At 47.6% G+C, this 22,112-nt stretch overlaps 1 protein-coding gene across 2 annotated transcripts in view; it reads right to left on the reverse strand.

The window, feature by feature from the left end:
- LOC138581055 (sulfotransferase 1C2-like) overlaps positions 1-22,112 on the reverse strand; it is a 347,674-nt gene that overhangs the window by 129,060 nt on the left and 196,502 nt on the right. For both annotated transcript variants that reach the window (XM_069652096.1, XM_069652097.1), the window contains exon 2: positions 840-1,097. In XM_069652096.1, the coding sequence (XP_069508197.1) occupies positions 840-1,008 (169 nt within the window). In that variant the 5' untranslated portion in view covers positions 1,009-1,097. The remainder of the gene's footprint in view (positions 1-839; positions 1,098-22,112) is intronic.

Consider the following 22,112-nt stretch of genomic DNA (forward strand, 5'->3'; position numbering starts at 1 on the left):
GTCTCCGATTCAAGAAGAGTATTGCATTGGCTTCCAGTTAGCCAATGCATCTCACATAAAATGCTCCCTCTAACATACAAATGTATGACTGACAAGGCTACTAGGTACCTTAAGAACCAGTTGTGTACGGCAACAACTGGGCGCATTCTTCGCTCTAGTAGAGCCAACAAACTTTTTGTACCAAGACACAATTTGAAGAATTTTGGTGGCACCTGTTTTCAAGTATTCGCCCCAAATTTATGGAATGCTCTTTCCCCAGATCTAGGGAACCTTATGAGTCTCTCTAGTTTTAAGGGGGCACTAAAAACACATATCTTTAATTCTAATTATTAGTTCTCTCTCTCTGCCCGCTTAACCCACGGCTCTGACCTCCTTTCTCTCTCAGAGTGAGGCCTTTGGCCGTGTTGCGCAATACAAAAATTAAATAATAATAAACGCATGGGGGACTGGAGAAGCACCCTTTCAGGGAAAAGGAGGATATGTGATTTCTTCTGCTGATGCCATCAGGTTTCCCTGAGAGCTACCTCCCCCTAAGTGGTCCTGCCTCATATAGCCACCCCAGCATCAGGATCAGGTAGCGGCTGCCATCCCCTGGCCACATTGGGTGGAGAGGTTCTCCCAGGAAAAGAAGTGATGACATCCTTGAATTCAACACATAACATTTCGGTGTCTTCAGTCATTTTTCTTAGGCAACAAGGATTCATTTCACTTCAAGGAAGCTACGACTGTTCGTTCAAATTGCTTATTTTTGCACATACTTATCTTAGAGTAATTTTTCACCCACTTTCTCTATTGCCCACACAGAGAATCGGACATAGCTCACATGGGTAATATCTCACCTGCCTTGGGATAGGTACAAATCAGCAAGTCATCTGGCCGAGCCTGAAAACTCAAGATGCGGTCCCAAATATCACAGGTGGATTTGGGCAGGGGGATACCATCCAATTCAACATATTCTGGGCGGTTTTGCATCGATAACCTCAGGCTCTCCAACATCTTTGGGTCCATGTTGAGTCTCCAATATTCTTTTTGTGGAGTATTCACTGGTGGAGGCACAAGTCACGTCTGGAGATACTGAGGGTCAATATCAATAGGTACTACAGAAAAAGGAAAATAAGGCTATTAATACTAAACAGTGCTGATATCCTATGAAATCTTTTAAACCATTATTAGTTGCATGAAAACTACTGAGTTACGTACACACACACACACACATCCATTACTTCATGTAATTTTTGCCAGTTTGCCGCAATATTAGATGCAATCAATCATGGAGAAGTTCGGTTTCAGGTAAGTAACATTTAAGTGAGTTGGTTAACTGTGTCCTGGTATCATAAAAATTAAATCAACAGCTAACACTTCTTTATCAAAGCAGATCATATATTTTCATTAAATATTGCACACATTTACCCAGCTGTGTAAATGGATTAGGTGGCCTTGATATCAGCAAAAAATGTCATGGCATCCATGAAAGCTATTGGTGGTAAAGACATCATGCGGAAGAGGAGAAAGGGCTGGGTAGGTAAAAGGAGGGAGAGATGGGAGAAGGAGAAGAGCAAGGAAGAGTAGGACAGAGGCAGGGAAAGTGGAAGACTCAGATAGAGGCAGAGAAGGCAGAGAGAGATGGAGAGACAGAGGGTGACTGAGGGAGCGTGAGAGAAGGCCAGAGAGAGAGAGCGAATGGAGGCATGACGGGTAGAAGAGGGAAACAAGTGGAGGGTGCACCGTGTTTTCAACCTGTGCCAGGAACTGTGGTACATGTATCATGTTGTGTTGCGGTATGTGTATTCGATGGTATGTGCAAGTAAATTGACATCCTTCTCTTCCTTCATCCTCTCAATCCGGTTGTCTGAGACCCAGTTTATAAAGTTACTACTCACAGGGGAATCTTGTTCTAGAACAGTTTGTCCACCACCAAGAATGGTCCAATTCTCACAAATAGGAGAAAAAAGTCCTCATGTTAGACCATAACTTCTCATTATTCTATCTCCTCCCAAATATGTTTACATACTTTGCAGGATTATAAATATTATTCAGGGCATTTTAAATAGAATATTCCTCATTATACATGAATGCCCCTTCTTGGCACTTCACATTGGGCTGTTGAGCAGAGGACATATGTCCTGTGAGCTTTTGTGTAGCATGTATGTTTTAGGCAGTGACAACGGGGGTGTGAGTGGGGGAGAAGTGGGAGATTAAAAGTGGGTGTGTGAGTGGTAGTGTAGGTGGGAGGGGCTGTTGGGAAGAGAGGGGGTAAAACGTTCTGGTGCTTGAATTTGTTGCAGCTTTCTCTAGGGTGACACTAGGAATTAGTACTGTCGATTTTGCCTTTCTTGCTTTATAAAATTGGGCCTGCTCATGACCCTCCTTTCTGTCTGCCTGAGAACTTGGCAATGCTCTAACTCTAATTCTAGGCACAGACCTTTTGTCATGATCTCTGCTTCCAAAAGGTCAGGGTTTTCCCAACTCCCTTGGAAGCAGATCCATAACCCAGGTTCCGAGTGCCAACCAGTCCCAATTGGGACCTTTTGGACCCAGTCCTGGCGCCAGTGGCACCAGGCTCATAAATATGCCCAGTCCCAGCGCTGGAAGCGCCGGGCTCATAATGCTTGGGTGGATTTACCTGCAGCAGACCATGCTGCTTACTTGCCTGCCAGTTGAGCCTCTGATCCTCTTCTGTTTGGAACTACTTTTCCTGTTGGGTGGGGCTGGAGCCACTCCCTAGATTTAGAACACTGGAACTCTTCTGGAAGGCAGGAACTCTTTTCTTACCAGGAACTCTTTTCTTACTTAGGCGTGGCTGTGGAAGGAGACACCTAAGCACTACAGGAGGCTATTTAAACCACACCCGGTGGATGAATCTTGCTTTGCGTTATTCTGCACCCTCTGCAGCAGGACGCTCATCGTGTCTTCTGCATCCAGTCCTGGGCCTAAGGAAAAAGGCTTACCATCCTGAATCCAGTCTTCAGCAACACCTATAAAGACAAGAAAGAACAGGTTAGCATTCCGGCATCTGAAAGGCAAAGGCTTACCATCCTGAATCCAGTCTTCAGCAACACCTATAAAGACAAGAAAGAACAGGTTAGCATTCCGGCATCGGAAAGGCAAAGGCTTACCTACTCTTCGTGCGCTCCGGAGGTCTTCATACTGCATTCCGGCATCTGAAAGACAAAAGCTTACCAACTCTTCGCACGCTCCGGAGGCCTTCGGCGCTGCATCCGCATCTGAAAGACAAAACAAGGTGCGTTTAAAGACATTGGGGAACTTTAATACTCACGTGCCATTACTCCTTTCCACATCTAATCCAGTGGGTATTCCGGCACCCTGCAGCCGCTCCGAACTCGTACCTGCAAAATAAAAAGACAGTTAGAGCGCATCGTGAAGCAGGCAACAAGCGCTTACTCACGTGCTTCCAGGCGCTTCTATTCATCACACGGGCTCCATCTTCAACTCACTTCAGCCCGTCATCCGCCATCGCCGGAACCCTGCAAAACAAGAGACATCATTACTAAAGACTTTAAAAAGACATTTGAATGACTCGAAACTTACCGTTCGTGCAGTAAACGACGGACAGCAGTCCTCTGAAGTCAAGAGGCCTGCGCTACCTATCCAGTGAAGAAACTGGCTACAGCACCCTGCCCCGAGGCAGATGGAGAGATCGGCATTCACTTACCTAAGGTGAGAGCGTTAACCTTTGGGGTCTACAGGAGAGGAGAAGAGGAAAGAGATAGGGACACCCCAATAACCCCAGTTCATTAACCCCATATTTTCTATCTGCAGACATCTTACTCTACACGTCAGGCATACAGTGCACAGAGGTCCAGCCCAAAGAGCCAACCGGGTGCTACACATCACCTTTGAAGATACGGTAGTCGCCCAGTCAAGACCGGCGCCTCTGCGAGAATCAGGTGAGCGTTACAGAACGCAAAGACTACCGCAAAACTCTCGCCCAGGCGCTATGGAAACCTCGGATACTGACCCCCTAGCCGGGTTACTTGGGGAACTAAGGGCAGAAGTGCATGCAACTCGTCAGGAAACGAATGCTCTAAGAAGGGAACTAATTATTTCCAAGGAGAGAACAGACAATCTTGCTAGACAAGTGCTACAGTCACAAGCCGGACAGACCCCGTTACCCGCATCAGGGGCAAATCTTCCTTCAACATCCTCTATGAATCCAGTGCAGATCAACCTACCTGGGAATGTACCTCTGGCTCCGCCCGAGCGATTTTCTGGTGACCCAAAGAGGTTTGCAGTATTTATCAATCAGTGCCGGTTGCACTTCTTATGCCGGCCAGCAGCCTTTCCAACTGATCAAGCTAAAGTAGCTTTTGTACTTTCGTACCTTAGTGGCAATGCGGCAGACTGGCCGATCCCTCTAGTTCATCAAGATGATCCGGTTCTACATGATTTTCAAGCCTTTCAGCTTAGTATGAAAAAACTATTCGCAAGACATTCACAGGGACAGGCCTTGGACAATGAGCTTCTTTCGTTGCGACAGGGTAATCAAGACCTTTTGGCTTATATTGCATCTTTCAATAGACTAATAGTGGAAACTCAATGGCCTGAGGACAAAAGGATTACGCTGTTTTATAGAGGTCTACGTGGAGAGCTCAAAGACGTTTTAGCCCAAGTAGTGAATCCCCCACAAGACTGTTCGGATTACATAGACTTGGTCGTTCAAATAGATCACAGGCTGCAGAACAGGAAGGCCGATCGTTCCAAGTTTGATGCTCGAGTATTTTCCAAACCGCCAACTCCTTCCAAAGGAGTAGACTCCGGGGAATCCATGCAAATAGGGGGTCTGAAAGGTCCTCTAACACAACGGGAGCGGGAAAGGAGGAAACAGTTGCAATTATGCCTATATTGCGGAAACTCAGGGCACTTTCTTCGAGACTGTCCGGTGAAACCTGCCAAGAAGGCAGTAGGAGCTGCAGTTACCAAAGTTACAAACTCTGAGCAGGGAAACGACCTCGCCCGACAAGAATAGAGGTCCTCTTGCCGAGCGTAAAAACCAGTTCCGTGACCTCGCATTTCGTGATACCTATGGTCCTCATTAGCCCTGATAATCCGGATCGATTACATACAATTGAAGCTTACGTCGACAGCGGTGCCATCGGCAATTATGTGGATCATGAAATGGTTTTGAGGATGAATCTAACTCTTTGTCCCAAGGCTGTAAAGGACGTCATTACTACGGTGGATGGTACGGAGATAGCCTCCGGGCCAGTAACGCATACCACTCAAGAAGTGACGCTAGTAAGTCAAGATGGACACCATGAGAAGATCGTGTTCGATGTGATCAAGGCCCCTCAGTTTCAGATTATTCTAGGAATACCTTGGTTAGAGAAACACAATCCTCTGATCGATTGGCGAGCAAGAACGGTCCAGTTTCCAGAATGTGTCTCTACCTGTCACCCTCCACCTGGTGTTGCACTGGCCGCAATTTCTTCAGAGACTCCCCAGTTACCTCCCGAATACCTAGAATACCAAGATGTTTTCCGGAAGGATCAGGCTAACTCTCTACCTCCTCATAGGTCTTATGACTGCCAGATAGACCTGATACCTGGATCTACTCCTCCTTGTAGTAGAATTTATGCCCTCACCGAGCCTGAGAACCTTCACCTTCGACAATACCTGGATCAATACCTGGCAAATGGGTTTATTCGTCCTTCCAAGTCCCCTGCTTCTTCAGCTTTGTTCTTCGTTCCAAAAAAGGAAGGAGACCTTAGAACTTGTATCGATTATCGCTCCCTGAACCAGATCACCGTTAATAATAGATATCCGTTACCTTTGATCCCTGAACTCCTGGACCAAGTCAGAAAAGCATGCATATATACAAAGCTGGATCTTAGAGGAGCTTACCACTTGGTACGAGTAAAAGAGGGCGATGAATGGAAGACGGCCTTCCGCACCAAGTATGGGCTATTTGAATATCAGGTCATGCCCTTCGGACTTTGCAATGCCCCGGCCGCCTTTCAATATTTTATGAACGATGTCCTCAGAGAGCTCATAGATGTATGTGTTGTTGTTTACATTGACGACATCCTCGTTTATTCTTCATCGGAATCTGAACATCGGAAACACGTGAAAATGGTCCTCGAAAGATTGCGTCAACACAAACTTTTCGCTAAGTTGGAAAAATGTGTTTTCAACGTGACTGAAGTTGAATTCTTGGGATTCATATTATCACCTGGCGGGGTGCGTATGGATTCAAAGAAGGTCGATGCAGTTCTCAAATGGCCATCACCATCCTCCGTAAAAGGTGTGCAAAGCATGTTAGGCTTTGCTAACTTTTACCGCAGGTTTATCCCCGAGTTCTCTCGAATAGTCCAGCCCATCACTGCCTTGTTAAAGAAAAACAAACGTTTTGAATGGTCTACCGAGGCGGAACAAGCTTTCCAGGATTTGAAGACTAAATTTATCTCTGCACCAATCTTAAAACACCCTCGCCCCGAACTCCCCTATATCGTGGAAACTGATGCTTCAAGCCTTGCCATGGGGGCAGTTCTATCACAAAAGGACCCGGTAACCAATCAGTTGCATCCCGTGGCATTTTGGTCCCGCAAATTCTCGCCTCCTGAAGTCAATTACACGATTACTGACAAGGAACTTCTGGCTATCAAGTCTGCCTTTAAGGCTTGGCGGCATTATCTGCTGGGGGCCCGACACACCGTTACTGTGATTACGGATCACCGAAACCTGCAATATTTGAAAACCGCAAAAGCCCAATCCTCTAGACAACTCCGTTGGGCATTATTCTTTGCCGAGTTTGACTTCATAATTACCTATCGACCAGGTACAAAGAACAGTAAAGCCGATGCCCTTTCTCGGATGGGAGTGGAAGAACACTTGATCAACCCTAAACCTGTACCAATCATTCCCGAACAAAGAATTGTGGGTGTAATCGCCACAGAATCCATAGAGGAAGTTAAGGATAAAGCCAGGCAACTTGTAACTCCAGCAGATATACAGAATTGGCATCTGCAGGGAAAGGACTTTGCAGTAAAGGACAACTTATTGTATTTCCAAGAACGATTATACCTACCCAGCACAGATTTACAGAAAAAAGTAATCTCTTGTTATCACGACTCTTTAATGGAAGGTCATCCCGGTATAGCCAAGACCTCAGAAAAGATCAAGCGCTACTTCTGGTGGCCGTCTTGGAAAAAAGATATCAGAGACTTTATAATGTCCTGTGGAGTATGCACCCAAAACAAGAGTCAAAAGGAAAGACCAGCAGGCCTCTTACGCCCTATTGACATCCCACCTCGCCCTTGGCATACGCTTTCTATGGACTTCATCACCGATCTACCTCCATGCTCCGGATACAATACGATTCTAGTAATCGTGGACGTATTCTCCAAGATGGCGCATTTCATTCCGCTCAAAGGCTTGCCAACAGCAGCAACTCTGGCCCGAGAATTTCTCGAAAACATCGTCCGACTGCACGGTTTTCCTTCGGTTCTAATTTCGGATCGAGGTAGTCAATTTATTTCTCATTTTTGGCGAAGTTGCTGTCGGTCGGCTCAAATTGATGTGAGACTATCGACCAGTCACCACCCTCAGACCGACGGACAAACCGAGAGGACCAATCAAACTCTGGAACAGTATTTACGCTGCATGCTGCAACAAACTGAAAAAACTTGGAAAGATATCCTTTGGATAGCCGAGTATGCCTACAATAACTCTGTCCACTCGGGAACTGGGAAAACCCCGTTTTTTCTTTTGTATGGCAGTCACCCTCGAACCTCGGAGTTGGATCCCCTCCAAGATCTTGAAACACCAGCAGTAGACTACCTGCATTCTACAATCACCCAAGCCTTTAAGGAAGCTGTTTCTCACCTTCAAAGGGCTAAAGAACAATACAAGAAAGGAGCAGATCAACATCGGAAGGAAGCCCCTCACTATCAAGTAGGGGATCAAGTCTGGTTATCCACCAAATATCTATCTCTAAAAGGGCCACGCACATTCAACCCAAGATACCTTGGTCCCTATTCCATCACTACCATAGTAAACCCAGTAGCGGTCAAGTTGGACTTGCCCCCGCACATGAAGATACATCCGGTCTTCCACGTCTCTCTATTAAAACCCGTGCAACCTCAAACCCGACTAACCAAATCTCCAAAACCTATCCTAGTGGATGGAGAACTCGAGTTTGAAGTCAAAAGCATTCTGGACTCCAAGATCTCCAAATCTAAACTATTCTACCTAATTGACTGGAAAGGCTACGGCCCCCAAGAGAGATCCTGGGAACCTGCTGAATATGTCCACGCTTCTCGCCTAATCAAAAGATTTCACCGAACATTTCCTGACAAGCCAAAACCCCCGGAGAAGTCCGGTTTGGGAGGGGCCTTGAGGGGGGGTACTGTCATGATCTCTGCTTCCAAAAGGTCAGGGTTTTCCCAACTCCCTTGGAAGCAGATCCATAACCCAGGTTCCGAGTGCCAACCAGTCCCAATTGGGACCTTTTGGACCCAGTCCTGGCGCCAGTGGCACCAGGCTCATAAATATGCCCAGTCCCAGCGCTGGAAGCACCGGGCTCATAATGCTTGGGTGGACTTACCTGCAGCAGACCATGCTGCTTACTTGCCTGCCAGTTGAGCCTCTGATCCTCTTCTGTTTGGAACTACTTTTCCTGTTGGGTGGGGCTGGAGCCACTCCCTAGATTTAGAACACTGGAACTCTTCTGGAAGGCAGGAACTCTTTTCTTACCAGGAACTCTTTTCTTACTTAGGCGTGGCTGTGGAAGGAGACACCTAAGCACTACAGGAGGCTATTTAAACCACACCCGGTGGATGAATCTTGCTTTGCGTTATTCTGCACCCTCTGCAGCAGGACGCTCATCGTGTCTTCTGCATCCAGTCCTGGGCCTAAGGAAAAAGGCTTACCATCCTGAATCCAGTCTTCAGCAACACCTATAAAGACAAGAAAGAACAGGTTAGCATTCCGGCATCTGAAAGGCAAAGGCTTACCATCCTGAATCCAGTCTTCAGCAACACCTATAAAGACAAGAAAGAACAGGTTAGCATTCCGGCATCGGAAAGGCAAAGGCTTACCTACTCTTCGTGCGCTCCGGAGGTCTTCATACTGCATTCCGGCATCTGAAAGACAAAAGCTTACCAACTCTTCGCACGCTCCGGAGGCCTTCGGCGCTGCATCCGCATCTGAAAGACAAAACAAGGTGCGTTTAAAGACATTGGGGAACTTTAATACTCACGTGCCATTACTCCTTTCCACATCTAATCCAGTGGGTATTCCGGCACCCTGCAGCCGCTCCGAACTCGTACCTGCAAAATAAAAAGACAGTTAGAGCGCATCGTGAAGCAGGCAACAAGCGCTTACTCACGTGCTTCCAGGCGCTTCTATTCATCACACGGGCTCCATCTTCAACTCACTTCAGCCCGTCATCCGCCATCGCCGGAACCCTGCAAAACAAGAGACATCATTACTAAAGACTTTAAAAAGACATTTGAATGACTCGAAACTTATCGTTCGTGCAGTAAACGACGGACAGCAGTCCTCTGAAGTCAAGAGGCCTGCGCTACCTATCCAGTGAAGAAACTGGCTACAGCACCCTGCCCCGAGGCAGATGGAGAGATCGGCATTCACTTACCTAAGGTGAGAGCGTTAACCTTTGGGGTCTACAGGAGAGGAGAAGAGGAAAGAGATAGGGACACCCCAATAACCCCAGTTCATTAACCCCATATTTTCTATCTGCAGACATCTTACTCTACACGTCAGGCATACAGTGCACAGAGGTCCAGCCCAAAGAGCCAACCGGGTGCTACACATCACCTTTGAAGATACGGTAGTCGCCCAGTCAAGACCGGCGCCTCTGCGAGAATCAGGTGAGCGTTACACCTTTGCCCCAGAGTGTTCTCCAGATCTGTCTGATTTTCTTGTGAGCTTTGTCCTGGAACCGGGGTTAGTGATCTGACTTGCAAATCAGGTATTGCTCTAGTCTTTAAACAAAGGAGTCATGCTTACCATCCTGCTAATCGTGCATCTCCTGTTCTATGGGATTGGGTTCATCTCGGTTTCCCTGGCTGATCTTTTACCTAAACTGGGCATGGTTGAACATTTGTTGTTATTCCTCCCTGTTTGGGGTGGTTACTCAGTTGCTTGCTTATGTGTGACTATTTGTGTCATTTGGGACAGCTTTCTCTCCAAGTAAAGCAGTGTTTCACCACCCCTATACAACCCTCTTAACTTACAGGTGTCTCATTGCCATATAGTTTAATACATTTCCTTAGTGACTAGCTGTTCCTGGCATAACATACCCTGTTCTAGTATATCTGAAAGGTCAATATCGGTCGGTAATTTATAGGGTCACTTCTGTCCCCCTTCTTAAATATCAGAATTACCACTGAACGGGTTCAGGAAGGGGGCGTAGGTCCCTGTGACTTATTAATGGTCATTGAAAAGGCTAAATGAATCAGATGGAATGAGAGGTATGTGCGGTATAAGAACAGTATCTAAGTTCCATCGATCACATGGGCCTCTATGATGTGTCTCTGCAGATGTGTAATTGTCATCCTTGTTCCATTGCTGTGTCCCCATGATGGTATAAAATGTGTAGTAGCATACTTACAGCACCTACTTTCAGTTTTAGCTGGTGAGGAGGCATTCGTCCTACAACGTTTCGCACTTTAGAGACTGAAACTTTGAGCCAGTACTGAACTGTTCATTAACACTGGAACCACTGTGCCCTGTGTGAAGAGAAGTGGGGGTGGAAAGAAGTAACTTGAAATTATCCAAAATGTTTGTGATCGTGGAAGGTTAAAGTGACCGCATAGAACTGTGCTCATTCTGTTTGTTGAAATGATAGCTGAAATGATAGGAGAGATGAGGCTGCTCCCATGTGGAAGGCCATTATAAAGCCACTCATTTTATTTGTTGTGCCAATTTTAATCTGTTGATTGAATGTGCATCCTATATTTGCATTGTACTATTTCAATTCTGCTTGCCGCATTGTGGTTTTACTGATTGTTCTGTGCTACTTAATTGTGCTTGATGCATTTCGGCTTACTGATTGCCTTACTTACGTATAAATTCATCTAGGGGCTGAATTAGAGTTTAGAGGCTAGTCCTCGTTCTGTTTCCTAGTAGGTGGGGCTTAAGCCTCATTTCCATGTCAGCACCTACATTTATGTGCAGTGCAGACCGCCCACGCTTGAGATGTGAGGCTGCTCCCATGCGAAAGGCCATTAAAAAGCCACTCATTTTACTTGTTGTGCCAATTTTAATCTGTTGATTGAATGTGCATCCTATATTTGCATTGTGCTATTTCAATTCTGCTCGCCGCATTGCGGTTTTATTGATTGCTCTGTGCTATTTTAATTGTGCTTGCCGCATTTCGGCTTGCTGATTGCTCTACTTACGTATAAGCTGATCTAGGGGCTGAATTAGAGTTTAGAGGCTAGTCCTCTTTCTGTTTCCTAGTAGGTGGGGCTTACGCCTCATTTCTGTGTCGGCACCAGCATTTATGTGCCGTGCAGACCAGGCGCACCGCCAGTGCGCCAAAGGCACGCTTAAGGCAAGCCCGTCTGGGCCTGTCCGTGCCGAAGAAGGGCCGGATGGACACACCGATTCTAATCAAGGAATCAGCTGCTGGCGCTCGCTCCATTCTGTAGCACTTCTCCGCATAGATGGAACAATGTCTCACTTAGCAGGACAACAGCTTATTGATGATACAACGCCCATTGCTGATACAGTAACTTCATTCTCCCATACTTTTACTAAATACTCGCTCGCTACTGGAGCATCCCACCGAAATATACCATCTGATTTCGGATCGCTGCCTGGCCTTCCTCTGTCTAACTGAAACATGACTTGTTCCTAGTTCAGCGTCTGCACTGGTTCGGGCCATCCCACCTAACTATCATTTTGTCCATATTGATCGCCCCCTCCCTCGACATGGGGATGGTATTGCAATCATATACACATACATGCCAACATTTTGCCACAGCTGGGAGGGAGATTTTGTGTCAGAAATCTGGAGAAGGGAATTTTCCCATTGGATTGAATTCAGGTTACAAATATTTTAGGAGGGAGAAAGTAAAAATGAGCAACATTTTGGATGAAAAAATCGGGAGTCTCCTGCCCAAATCGGGAGGGTTGGCATGTATGGGAATAGTTTCTTACCTGTAACTCCATTTCTCCAGCATTGGTATCTTTCATGGATTCACATGCTTAGAATATTCCCCGTCGTCAGGCTGGGAATCCCCGGTACATTATATAGACCCTTTCCCGTAGGAAAACTTTTTCGACGCTTATGCGTCCTATCCACCTTGTTTTGTATCATGCGTGCCCGCGCCGTCAGGACGTCATGATATAAATACAGGCTCCGCCCCCGCGCTCCCTCAGATTTCGGCCCCCAAAGTAGTGGGGGAACCGGTTTGCATGTTCAGGGGAGGCAGGAGGGCGCATGTGAATCCATGAAAGATACCAATGCTGGAGAAATGGAGTTACAGGTAAGAAACTATTCCCTTCTACAGCATTGGATCTTTCATGGATTCACATGCTTAGAATAGATTACATAGCAGTACCACCCCCAAAGAGGAGGCGTGCATGCAAACCCATATACTTTGTTCGCAAAGCCCGTTCCCTATGATCATGTATACATCAGTAATCGTTAACATAGGAAGACGAACCACATACCGTATAAATTCAATAGGATGCAACCCCTCAGCCGGGGCTTACCTTATTGGAATAGGTGCTGAAGCACCGCCTGTCCCATCCGGGTATCTTCTGCATGTTGCTGCGACAGGCAGTAATGGCGGGTAAAGGTGTGTGTAGCCGCCCAGGTAGCCGCCATGCAAATGTCCCCCAGAGGGACTCCGGCCCATAGTGCCGTCGACGATGCCGCTGCTCTAGTTGAGTGAGCTCTTGGCCGTCGTAGAAGAGGCTTCCCTGCCCTGGAATGGCAGTACGAAATGGTAGATGACACCCATCTTGACAGTCCTTGCTTCGAAATGGCTTTTCCTTTAGCACCTAAACCATAGGCCTCGAACAGCTGTTTTGTTTCTCTGAACGGTTGCGTACGATGGAGATAAAACTTAACAGCCCTTTTTACATCCAATGTGTGTAGCATGCGCTCCGCTCCCGAGCATGGCTCCGGAAAAAACGTAGGCAACACAATAGAAGAGTGTTTATGGAACACCGACGGAGCTTTTGGTATAAACTGCGGGTTAGTGGCAAGGACTACCTTGTTCTTGAAAAATCGTAAGTATGGTGGGTCCACCATTAGAGCCTGAACTTCTGAAATACGTCGTGCTGAAGTGATGGCCACCAGGAAGGCCAATTTCCACAACAGAAACTTTAGAGACGATGATGACTTTGGCTCAAAAGGAGGCTTCATAAGAGACGTTAAGACCAGATTGAGACTCCACTCCGGCGGAAATTTCTTCTCTGGAGGAAAACTCCGAAAAAGGCTTTTAAGGAAGTGCTTAATCAGGCGGTCGCTGAACAAAGGTGCCGAGTGGCGTCGACGAGTAAACCTGGAAATGGCTGCAAGGTGTACTTTTATTGAAGATACCGCCAGGCCCTTTTGAGCTAAGAGCAGCAAGTATGGAAGGAGCTGTTCTGGCTTAATCGATTGCGGGGCCAAACCTGGTTGATCCTCACACCATTGACAGAAACTTTTCCATTTGTACGCATATGAGGCGTTTGTGGAAGGTGCTCTTGCCGCTTGTAGGATACGCCGACAGTCCTCTGGAATCGTTAGCCGACCAAATTCGGCGAAGTCAGGAGCCAGGCCGTCAACTGGAGGCTGTCCGGGTCGTGATGCCAAACTACCCCGTCCTGTCGAGACAGAAGGTCGGGGGTCTTCTTGAATCTCATCGGTTCCGCCACCGCTAAGTGTAGCAGGTCTGAAAACCACACCTGTCTGGCCCAGTATGGGGCCACCAGAATTACACGACATGGGTACCTGAGGATCCATTGCAACGTCCTCCGGACCAGGGGAAATGGAGGGAATGCGTACATGAATTTGTTCGTCCATGGAAAGGAGAACACATCCCCCAGAGAGCCCTGCTGAGGCCATCTGCTTGCGTACTGATGGCATTTTTTGTTGTTCTTCGTTGCAAACAGGTCTATGGACGGGTGTCCCCATTTCTTGAACACTTGTTGTAGTTGTTGGTCGTTCAGTACCCATTCGTGAACTTCGTTCATTTCTCTGCTGAGGGCATCGGCTTCCACGTTTCTCACGCCTGGTAGGTGGAACGCTAAGATTTTCATGTTGTGTTGTAGGGCCCAATGCCAGATTTTCTGTGCCTCTGTCGATAGGGACCTGGAACGTGTCCCTCCTTGTTTTCTCAAGTAGAACATCGTAGTGGTGTTGTCCGTCATGACACGCACCACCGAGTCCCTCAGTTGAGGAAGAAAAGATTTTAGAGCCCATCGCACTGCTCTCAGTTCTAGCAGGTTGATATGCAGGGAGGACTCCTGCAAGGACCACTGGCCTTGTACCTGTAACATATCCAGATGAGCTACCCATCCGCTCAGCGATGCATCCGTCACCACCGTCTTTTGGAACTCTGGTTCCAGTAGAGGCATCCCTTTCATTAGATGAGTAGACACTCTCCACCAGCCGAGTGCTTGAACTAGTTGTTCGTCGACGACCAGTCTGTCGGACCAGCGACCTCGGCTCTGCGCCCAACGGTCCGCTAGAAATTCCTGCCAAGGTCTCATAAACAGACGGCAGTTGTTTATCAGCGGAATGCAGGACGACATGGTCCCTAGCAGGGACATGTACTTGCGCACCGAGACCTTGGTACCGACTCTTCATTCCGACGCCTTGTTTTGAAGTTTCTGAATTCTTTCGCTGGATGGTCTCACCAGGCTTGTGTGTGTATGAAACTGCGCTCCTAGGAAGACCAAGGTCCTCGAAGGCTCGACGGAGGACTTGTTGAAGTTTATTGCGAAGCCCAGTTCCTGTAAGAGGGACATTGTGGCTCGTAGACTGTCTCGTGTTTGTTCCTTGGATGAACCTCTGACCAGCCAATCGTCTAGATATGGATAGACATGATGACCATCCTTCCTTAAATGGGCCGCTATTGGGGCCAAGCACTTGGTGAACGTCCTGGGGGAGGACTTGAGCCCGAACGGGAGGACCTTGAACTGAAAATGCTTTCTCCCGACGACGAATCTTAAATATCTCCTGTGTCGTGGGCGTATTGGAATGTGAAAATAAGCATCTTGAAGGTCTAGTGATGATAGATATTGCACCGACCTAATAACCTCTTGGAGCTTTAGCATTTTGAATTTTAGGCTCTTTAGCCACTTGTTGAGTACCCTCAGGTCGAGAATGGGCCTCCATTTGCCGTTTGGCTTTTTTACAACAAAGAACCTGGAATAAACTCCTTGTCCTTCCTGTGCTACAGGAACTCTCTCTACCGCCCCTTTTTGCAACATAAGCGCCGCCTCTTGATATAGGATTCGGAGGTGGGGCTGTGTCGAGAATAAAGGAGGAAGACGCGGAGGCTTGTCTTTGAATTGCAGCGCATGACCCATGCGAATCGTGTCTAGGACCCATCGATCTGTGGTGATGCATTTCCATCGGTCGAAGTGATGAGAGATTCGACCCCCCAGGACGTTCCGAAGGCCGTCATTGGTTGTTGGTTTGCTTGGTCTTCGTTGACGACGGACCTGAGCCTCGCCGTCTGGAGGCTTGATAATCCCTTCTTCCACGTGCCGACTGGGACGCTCGTCTGAACCCTTGTGAAGAGTAAGAGGGCCTGTTGAATCCACGGTCCCTCGAGGCTCCAAAGCGGGAGTTTCCAGAAGCACCCCTAAAGGGGCGAAAAGAACGAAAATTTCTACCCGTTTGAAGGGCGCCGAGGGACCTAGCAGCATCCGTGTCTTCTTTCATCCCTTTCAGCGCTTCATCAACCTTTTCGCCAAACAGGTGTTCCCCTTCGCATGGCATGTCAAGGACTTTGTACTGGACTTCCGGACGGAAAGTAGTACATTTGAGCCACGCTTGCCGACGAAGCACTACTCCATGGTTGATTTGTTTGAACCCAGATTCTGCTAGGTCAACTGCGATATTGATAGCGTGGTTCGAGGCCTCTTCGCCATCCCGCACCAGTAACATAGCTGCTTTCCGGTGTTCGTCTGGCAGGTGTTCTAGGATAGGGGCTAGTTTGTGCCACATTTCCCTATCATATCGTGACACGATCGCTAAGGAATTGGCTGCTCTTACTGTCGTCGCTCCGACCGAGAGCACCTTCTTTCCAAAGGCGTCCTGTCTCCTAGCCTCGCTTTCAGGTGGCGTTGAACATTTTTGCTGGACCCTGGCCTTCCTAGCCGCTGCCGCCGACACCACCGAGTCAGACAGAGGCTGTGCTGTTAGACATTTTGGAGTGGACTCCGGAGCTTTAAACTTTTTCTCGATCCGTCCCTTTATGGCTGGTTCCGAGAACGGATGGCGCATCGTCTTGAGACCTTCTTGCCACACGTGGTCCAGGATTGGGATGGCAAATACCGATTTTCTCCTTTGACCCATATGGTCAAAAAGGAAACAGTCTTTCTTCTGCTCCTCAGGAATCAAGCCGAATTCGGAACAAGCTTTCCCCATCATTGCATGGGAGGCTCCCACATCATCCGGGGGAGATGGCTGTGACTGGCTTCTCGTAGACTCTACCTCTACATCCGAATTCCATGTTGGGTCCCTCGAAGGTGACAGGGAGACGTCTGACCCTGAGTCACCCAGTATAGAATCGGACTCCGACAACTCACCCTCCTCCTGTGCTCGAGGACGATCTTTAACTGCCTGGGGAGCCGATGGGTGTTTCGTCGTCGATCGAGCCGTACAAGTTTGCTCGTCGACGGAAGGTACAGACAAAAGTGACGATGACGTCCCTGGTTGAGGGAACTGCGTATCCAGCCGCTGCAGGAGCTTCTGAAGAGTATTAAGCACATCCAGAGACAAAACCGTCTGGGGGGTCAATAACGTGGACGATATCGGTACCATACCCCCGCTCGCACTCGTCGTCGTCGACGTGGAAGGCCGTAAGCCTAAATCCGATGGCTGCAGAACCAGATCACCTTCTCCTTCCACCGAGCCGGCCGTGTCTGGCTGCAGTAAGACCTCCGGGGGGATCGGGTCATAAACCTCGGGCAGCCAAGCCATGGACTGAGTCTCCGTCGACGGGGGAATCCCCACCGCTGCTGCTTGAACGGTAATAGGCATCGTCAATGACACCGAGGTCGACGAGCAAGTCGTCGTCGCCGTCGAGCCCTTAGACTTTGTCGTCGATTTGGATGCCGACTTCCCGGCTGAGGCTTCCCGCCTCATGGAAGACCTGGGACGGTCCCCTGAGGAGGATTTTGACAGCGCTAGTCTCTCCGTCTTAGATGCTGAGGAGGAGGAGGACTTTTTATGTGATGAGGAAGATCCATCCTGTTTCCTCTTATGCTTGTCCTCAGAGCGCATTTCAGCTGGCCGCACCTTCTTCGATGGAGGTTCCGACTTACTCCTGGAGGCCGTGGAGCCAACTTCCGAAGCCGGGTAGGCCCCTGCTCCGTCATTAAGCCAGTCGACCAGCCTTCTTTTTCTGTCCTTAAGGGTTTTTTGGGAGAAACCCTGACAAATTTCACATGTATCCGCCGAGTGGTGCGGGTGGAGACAGTAGATACAGTCCATGTGGCCATCTCCTTCATAAACCTTCTTGAGGCCACAGGTTGCACACGGGCGAAATAACGCTTTTCCGGACATAATTCTCCAGAATTTGAACTTCGCCGAAGCGAAACAGACAAAACAACCTAGTTTTCACTAGTAGTAAAACACGAGGATCCCACTACTTTGAAAAACGGTTGAAATCTGAGGGAGCGCGGGGGCGGAGCCTGTATTTATATCATGACGTCCTGACGGCGCGGGCACGCATGATACAAAACAAGGTGGATAGGACGCATAAGCGTCGAAAAAGTTTTCCTACGGGAAAGGGTCTATATAATGTACCGGGGATTCCCAGCCTGACGACGGGGAATATTCTAAGCATGTGAATCCATGAAAGATCCAATGCTGGAGAAGTATACAGACCAGAACTTACTGTTACTCTATTAAGTCTCCAAATGGCTTAGATATGGAAGCCTGTCTGGTCAGATGCACTATATCTCCAATTTGCTTTTGCCACCTTCTGCTTATATATGGCCCTCCTGTCCCACTGGGTAAATTTGGGGAACTGCTGTCAGACTTAGTGGCTGACTTGCAGATGAGATATACTCACCTTGTAGTACTAGGGGACCTTAATTTAAAATTTAATTTACCCAGGTCCCCAGCTTTGAATCTCCTTTTTGACAGCCTGCTTGATCTTGACCTACATCAAATTGTATCCACTCCCACGCATAAATTGGGCAACATACTGGACCTAATTTTTGCTAAGAATACTTTTTTGTCATTGCAGTCAGTTGAGCCTGTAGTGTGGTCTGACCACCGCTTAATCACTTGCAACCTCAATGGACTGGTACCGTATCCAAGATCCCGATACTTAAATTCTGGCGCCATTCATGTTGCTCTGTCGACACAGTAAGTCTGGTTTCTCATGTTACAGCGAAAGGTAACATGTCCTCATGTATCTCTTTATCCATTTTGCCCAATCTATCCAGGAGGCGGCAGATACGATAGCCCCACAAACTTGCTCTACCATGCAGGCTACCATCTGAGCCTTGGTACTCTGCTTCTCTTAAAGCAGAAAAGCAGAAACAGACAGGCTGAGTGCATTTGGCGCAACACCTATGATCCTCATCTCAAAATATTATTTCGGCAGTAGTAGCAGCCTACTCTGTAGCTGTGAAGGCAGCTAAGACACATTAGATTTCAGAGAAAATCGAAACAGCTCTCTGCCAACCTAAAGTGTTGTTTACGGCTGTCAAATCCCTTTCATCCTCTGATAAACTGACCTCTAGTGTCAGACCCTCACAAAAACTGTGTGATGATCTGTCTCATTTCTTTATTACTAAAATTAGTGATATTCGTCAAATCATTGCAAAGACTGCTTCTACTTCTACTAGCAATGCGGATGGTTTCAATCAGTTGGCAGAGTCCACAGGATTGCCCAATTGGTCGGCCTTCCCAATTGTCTCAGAAGAATCAGTTCTATCAGCTATTCATAAGATTAAATCATGCTCCCCGTCCAACGCCATTCCCAGAGCCATTATGAAAACAATCTCCCCCAATCTTCTAGGGGAAATTACTGCAGCTATAAATTATTCCTGTCAGTCCGGGTTAGTTCCACATGAACTGAAAACTGAAAGATTGATCCCTCTCTTAAAGAAGCCAACACCTGACCCCAGTGTTCTTTCAAATTTTTGACCTATCTCTCTTTTTCTTTTTCTTGCTAATCTCTTGGAATCCGTAGTAGCCCCGTTACTTTCTTCATTTTTGGATTCTTCCTCTTTTCTTGACCCTGCACAGGCTGGCTTTAGACCAGGCAGAGGTACTGAGAGTGTTCTGGTCTCCGTCCAGGATGATATGGCCAGACTGGTGGACTAAGGGGTGGGCGGGGGGGCCTGATTCTACTAGATCTATCAGCAGCCTTCGACACGGTCGACCACCCCATCCTGTTGTCCAGCCTTGCCCAGATGGGCATATCTGGTCAAGTACTGGCATGGCTCACCTCGTTCCTGGGGGATCGTACTCAGACTCGCTCTATGCCACCTTTTCTATCTACTTCCTGCCCGCTCAGCTGTGGAGTTCCGCAGGGTTACTCCCCATATCCGATTCTCTTTAACATCTATATTTGGGCTCTTCTTTGTCTCATGTGCTCGTTTGGCATCAGGTGTTATTCGCATGCCGACGACACTCAGATCCTGATAACGTTTAGATCTAGATCAGGCTGAGATGGCGTTGTGCCTGTGAAGATACCTCACTGCTGTTGGTGAGTGGATGAACAAGAACTGGCTCAAATTGAACGGAGACAAGACGGAGGTCTTGGTGGTGGGGTGTTCTCCTGATCCTTCACTTTGGGTGTCTTCCTTCTATCTTTTGGTCCCCTTACCACTCCTGTTGGGAAGATGAAAAATCTGGGTGTAACACTATCAGCTTCTTTATCTATGGAGAGTTAGATCACCACTGTTGGTCAAACAGGCCACTTTCAGCTGAAGGTCCTGAAGAAAGTGCACCCTTTCACTTTTGTTGACAGCTGTCGTTGAAGTGGGTGCACTTTGCCATTTGGACAGCAGAGGACAACCTAACACTGATAAATTGCACGAGCTCAGTACAAAAACCTACCAAAGCATTTTATATATATAGATGATTGTTGAAATTGATGGATGTTATTGGAGTTGGTGCACTTTGCCATTTGGACAACAGGAGGCAACCTAACACTGACAAATTGCATCAGCCGAGTATGGAAACATACCTGAGCGTTTTATATATATACATTGCTCTATTGTTAACATGTACTATTATTCCCCTTCAGGCTTAGGTGGTTTCTAAAGTGTTCTGGTTCCCCTCCCCACCTTTTTTTGTGATCCTGTGTGCAATATTGCTCAGGTGATTCGATGCTACAGTAGGTGTTTAGGACTTTCTCCACAAGTACTGGGAATCATAACAGAAAACAGGCATGTGAGGGAGTATCAGCCAGGAGAAGGGTTTTAATGAGAGTAAAAGTCAGTGGTGAAAGGGATAGATGGAAGGGCAAAGAGAGGGGAAAGATGAGAGGGAAGACATGGTAAATGAGGGTGGAAGAGTTGTTGGGTGAGTAGTAGAGGTGAGGATAGGAAGATGCAGAGAGGAGGGATAGAGCAAAGAGAAAGGAGGATGGTGAAAGGAGAGTGGAAGAGAGGAGATGGGGACATGGTGGAGTAAGGAAGATAACCTATCCATCTGGTACCTGCTAGGTAGACTTTCCCTTTTGTGTATAATTCTCCCCACTTGTGAGTCCCCCAGCACTTTTTGCTGGACTCTTGGATCATTACCAGTTTTTCTGAATGAGTGGGAACCTTTTTCCACAATCACTCATTCTTTTATTCTACCTTTGGTAAACCTTTTCAACACTTTTTGTTGTATCTTTTTGGAGTTATGCTTTCCTCCAACTTTTAAGGCATCTGCAATCTATTATTGCAGCACGCAGAACTCTATGTGAAGTGTTGCTGGGATCTCCTTTTTCTTTTCCTTGTGATAACAACCGTTACCAAGGACAGTGGGATACTTTTGATCCTACCTGAATTTTACTTTGTGGAAAACACCTGCACCTTTTGTAGAGTGCTGAGGGGACTTTCTAGTTACAGTGACAAGTTCATTTGAATGGTTGGTGGCAGTGTAAGATTTCTACCAACATTTTCCGAACTTTACACGTAGGCTGCTATCGCAGCTGCGGTAAGGGACACATGGGTAACCATTGACCCAAAAATGGTGGCTGTACTTTTTGTATGACAACTCTTCATGACTTAGCCTTTCTTGGGCCTTCTTCTACCTACTTGGGTGGGGGAAGGTCCTGCTAGGTCTTTTGTCTTTGGCGGGCTTCCTTGCAAAAGCCCGCCATGGCTCTCTGAGTGCCTGAAAGGACTAAAAGTGGGCAGGTGACCGAAAATTCCTGTGGTTTTTGTCATGCAGTGTGTCTGCCTGGATCCATTTCGAACTGGGAGGTTAGCATTTTGGACAGGCCAGCCCCTGGATTTGCAGGAAGGCTTGAATGGTGAATCCAGCTGGTTTTCCTGCATAAAAGGTGAGGGTCCTGGAGCAGAAAGGCAGAGTCAACCACTGCAAAGGAGATTTTGAAGAAGAAGAAGGATGTTTGCAGCCACTTCCAGCGACCAGCAGTGTCTGCTGTTGCGCCAACCTCCTCTTCTACTGGACAGGGAAGAACCACACCAGACGATTTCCTCCCTTGGACTGGTGGGCCTAACCAGTCTCAACACCAATGAGCCATCCCTCGAAGAGCTGCGACCGTCCTGGGCTGCAATCTGCCAATACCCTAGGATCTGCACCATTTTTCTGTGCATCTCCTGAAACGCGGTTTTGGCTGGAACCTTGTGGGCATCCTTCTGGGCCTGTAGTGACGGTTTCCCACTCTGATGTCTCCCCTTCCAGGTCAGGGACCGAGAAACGGAGGGAAGTCTGCTGAGTGACAACCGTCGCTTCTTCGAAGCCTGGGCTGATTCCCAAC

Source organism: Ambystoma mexicanum, chromosome 3p, assembly GCF_040938575.1.
Source record: "Ambystoma mexicanum isolate Mex_15411 chromosome 3p, UKY_AmexF1_1, whole genome shotgun sequence".
In the NCBI taxonomy this organism is placed as follows: Eukaryota; Metazoa; Chordata; class Amphibia; order Caudata; family Ambystomatidae; genus Ambystoma; species Ambystoma mexicanum.